Source organism: Hyperolius riggenbachi, chromosome 1, assembly GCF_040937935.1.
Source record: "Hyperolius riggenbachi isolate aHypRig1 chromosome 1, aHypRig1.pri, whole genome shotgun sequence".
Classification (NCBI taxonomy): Eukaryota; Metazoa; Chordata; class Amphibia; order Anura; family Hyperoliidae; genus Hyperolius; species Hyperolius riggenbachi.
The window spans coordinates 381,306,729-381,309,975 of record NC_090646.1 but is presented as its reverse complement, the minus strand read 5'-3'; the positions used below and the strand labels follow the sequence as shown (position 1 = coordinate 381,309,975).

Here is a 3,247-nt window from a genome sequence, read left to right as displayed (position 1 = left end):
ACCCGAGGTCAACTTGACCATGTGCCGGGCCAAAAGTAAGTGGCTACCACCCAATACCTCACATGCGGTGGAGACATTTATAGCTATGGTCAAGCGTGACGTCCGCCTTGTCGGCAGTAATCGCGGCCAATCACACCCTAATCTCACAGTCGAGGAACATACAGCACTCAGATCCCTATGTGATGATCCTGAGTTGGTTGTGAAGCCTGCTGACAAGGGGGGCGCCACGGTGATCATGAATCGACTTGACTACAGACGGGAGGTTTTGAGACAATTGAATGATACTGACGTCTATATTAAACTTACAGGAAACCCCACAATGACTATCAAAAGGGACGTGGACACACTGTTGTCTTCCGCTCTCGAGGCTGGCATCATTTCTAAACGCATTCATGACTTTTTGATCACTCCTTTTCCACTTACACCTCTTTTTTACGTACTTCCTAAAATTCACAAATCCCTGGTGAATCCCCCCGGGAGACCTATAGTGGCGGGCACCGGGTCTGTCTTTCAATCATTGGCTGTTTGTCTTGATCAGGTTCTCCGCCCTAGGGTATCAGGTATGCGCTCCTTCCTACTGGACACCACTGACTTCCTCTCCAAGATCTCCGGTTTTGGAACTTTCAATTCCCCCATCTTTCTATGCACTATGGATGTGGTAAGCCTTTACACCTCTATTCCGCATGCAGAGGGCATTGCTGTCATTCGCAACACGTTTATTAAAATGGATTTGAGTCCACCCCTCTCCGAGTTCCTCCTGGAACTGCTCAGCATGGTTCTGACTAGGAACTTCTTTTGCTTTGAGGAGGTATTTTACCAACAGCAGCGTGGGACAGCCATGGGTAGCAATGTAGCGCCAAGCTACGCAAATCTATTCATGGACTGGTTTGAACAATCGTTCGTGTACCCTCATCCTATGTACCTTGGCCATGCACTCTGCTGGCTTAGGTACATAGATGACATCTTTTTCATCTGGTCTGGCACAGAGGATTCATTGCTCCAGTTTAAAAACGATCTGGACGGGTTTTTCCCGACCATCTCGTTTACTCTCGAGCATAGTCGGACTGATGTACACTTTTTGGACGTACTCGTCAAAAGTCAAGATGGGGTGTTACAGACTTCGCCGTATCGCAAACCCACCGACAGGAATACCTACCTGTCAGCCAGAAGCTATCATCCTCAGAGGCTCAAGAAAGGCCTTCCTTATGGGCAGTTCTTGCGCCTCAGAAGGATATCTTCTGATGACTCATCCTTTTATAAGGAGGCAGGCACCATGTACGAGCACTTCTTGGAGCGTGGTTATGATCCAGTGCATCTGGACAGAGCCTTGCAAAGAGCAGCAAAGAGGGACAGGTCATCTCTTCTGCAATTTAATCCCCGACAGGACACATCTCGACTTCCAATGGTATTAACCTATTCCCCCCTTTCTTTACAGGCACAGAAAATAGTCAGGAAACACTGGCACATCCTCGGCAGTGACCCCACATTACCCACCGCTTTCCGGGAACAACCAGTCTGCGCGTTTAAACGTTCCAATAATCTACGAGACGCCCTCGTACATGCCAGGAGTACCATACCACCAGCAGAAAGAGGTAATTGGCTTTCCAATCGGCCTCCCCCTTTGGGTATGTTTCCTTGTGGGCATTGTACACAGTGTGGATTCGTCCAGAGAGGCGCCTCTCTCCCACACCCACGCTCGGGTAAATGTTTCCCGCTTAGATGCTTTGCTAGTTGTTCCACAAAAAATGTGGTGTACTGCCTGATTTGCCCTTGTGGCCTGCTGTACGTAGGCCAAACAACCCGTGAGATTCGCTCGAGAATTAGTGAGCACCGGAGCAATATACGGGGGGGTGAGATGGAGTCTCCTGTTGCTAGGCACTTCATAACAGCAGGGCACAATGTGTCCCAGCTGCGTTTTAGGGTGATTGAGGTGGTTACACCCCCGCATCGTGGCGGGGACTTGGAACAGAAGCTCCTACAGAGGGAGCTGTACTGGATGTACAAATTAGATTCCATTGCACCTCATGGTATGAATGAGGATGTGGATTTGTCTCCATTTCTTCGTTAATTATCTGGCATACTTTGCTGTCGCAGTCCTGTTGTCTTTCCCTGTGGTGTAGTATTGCATCCAGCGTAATTTTAAGTACTTTTTAACATTAGGGTATGTCCCTTTAAGAATTTCTGCTGCACACTAATTTCCCTTATTTTTGTTTTGTTTTAGGCTTTCATCTTATCAACCACCTGGACACTGCTATTGGACACTGAATTTGCTCAAGAATCTCCACTTTGTGTACTTTTGTTTGTGTCACTAGCTTAGCTTCTGTTTCCTGGTCGGCAGGCATCACTGCACATGTGCGGCGGCCATCTTGGGAGTGGCCTTTTGGCTGCCTGGTTGGCCTGCCTCACTATGTGATGCCAGCCGGAACCGGAAGTGACATCGTGATGCCGAGACGCATGCCTCGTATCATCATTGATGCCAGAGGGCCGGCCCCGGTGTCCAGGTGGCTCACATTAGGCATAGGAAGCAGTATATAAGGTGCGTTCAAGCACCCAACAGCTCAGCACTCACTGCAGCAGTACCTGGCTACCCTCTGAGGAAGGAGTATTCACTCCGAAACAGCGCTGTCAGGGTAAATGGATCTCTGAGCACTTTTTGTTTTTTGGCATCCCCTGCATCCCTGTAGCTCTACTTGCTCTTTTTGAACTCTGATGCTTTTTTCTCATTGTAATCTATGCAGGGTGATTTTCTGTGCAGTTAACTGTGTGTACATTTTGGATTGTTAGCCATTTGTTCAAATACTATATTATACACATCACTTGCTGCTACTTGTCTAGCAACCTAAACTTTGTACATATGTTTCCTGCGTCTGTTTTGTGCTCTCACTGGATTGCATAAGGTTTCAGTCATTCCAGTTTAACTGCTATGCTGTGTGCTTCAACTTTTTCTGCTAATGCTGTATGTATTTTTGCCTTTGTCAATATATATATTCACTAAGCAAAATTGGTGTGCTGGTATTTTTCTAGTTACATTGTTATTTAGGACCTCCCCACGGGTCTGTCTTACTGTACCAAGCACCCAGCAGATCTGCTTCATACTATGCTCAGGGTGTGCAAACCTCTTATTTAATATTGTCTCTAAGTTTGAGAACCCTGCCATTAACAGTCTAAGAATGGCTGCAGTTTACATTTCCCATTTAAAATAATGGCTGAAATTTGATTGGCTGTTTTATGCTCCGCCCACTTTTCC

The 3,247-nt window shown here is 47.1% G+C and overlaps 1 protein-coding gene across 2 annotated transcripts; it reads left to right on the top strand.

Moving 5' to 3' along the window:
* LOC137551857 (uncharacterized) lies at nt 1-2,664 on the top strand. Of its 2 annotated transcripts, XM_068271366.1 has the most exons (4): nt 1-35; nt 539-658; nt 1,436-1,592; nt 2,222-2,664. In XM_068271366.1, exons 2-4 carry the CDS (start codon nt 563-565, stop codon nt 2,263-2,265), a joined length of 297 nt encoding a protein of 98 aa, XP_068127467.1. In that variant the 5' UTR covers nt 1-35; nt 539-562; the 3' UTR covers nt 2,266-2,664. The 2 variants fall into 2 exon arrangements, with proteins under 2 accessions (XP_068127467.1, XP_068127466.1); XM_068271365.1 differs by having other exon boundaries at nt 539-1,592.
* The last annotated feature ends 583 nt before the right edge of the window (nt 2,665-3,247 follow it).

Coding starts and splice junctions, on each gene's coding strand:
- LOC137551857 (XM_068271365.1), top strand. CDS start 563: ATGCGCTCCTTCCTACTGGACACCACTGACTTCCTCTCCAAGATCTCC. Junction 1,593..2,221: donor CATACCACCAGCAGAAAGAG/GTAATTGGCTTT, acceptor GTTTTGTTTTAG/GCTTTCATCTTATCAACCAC.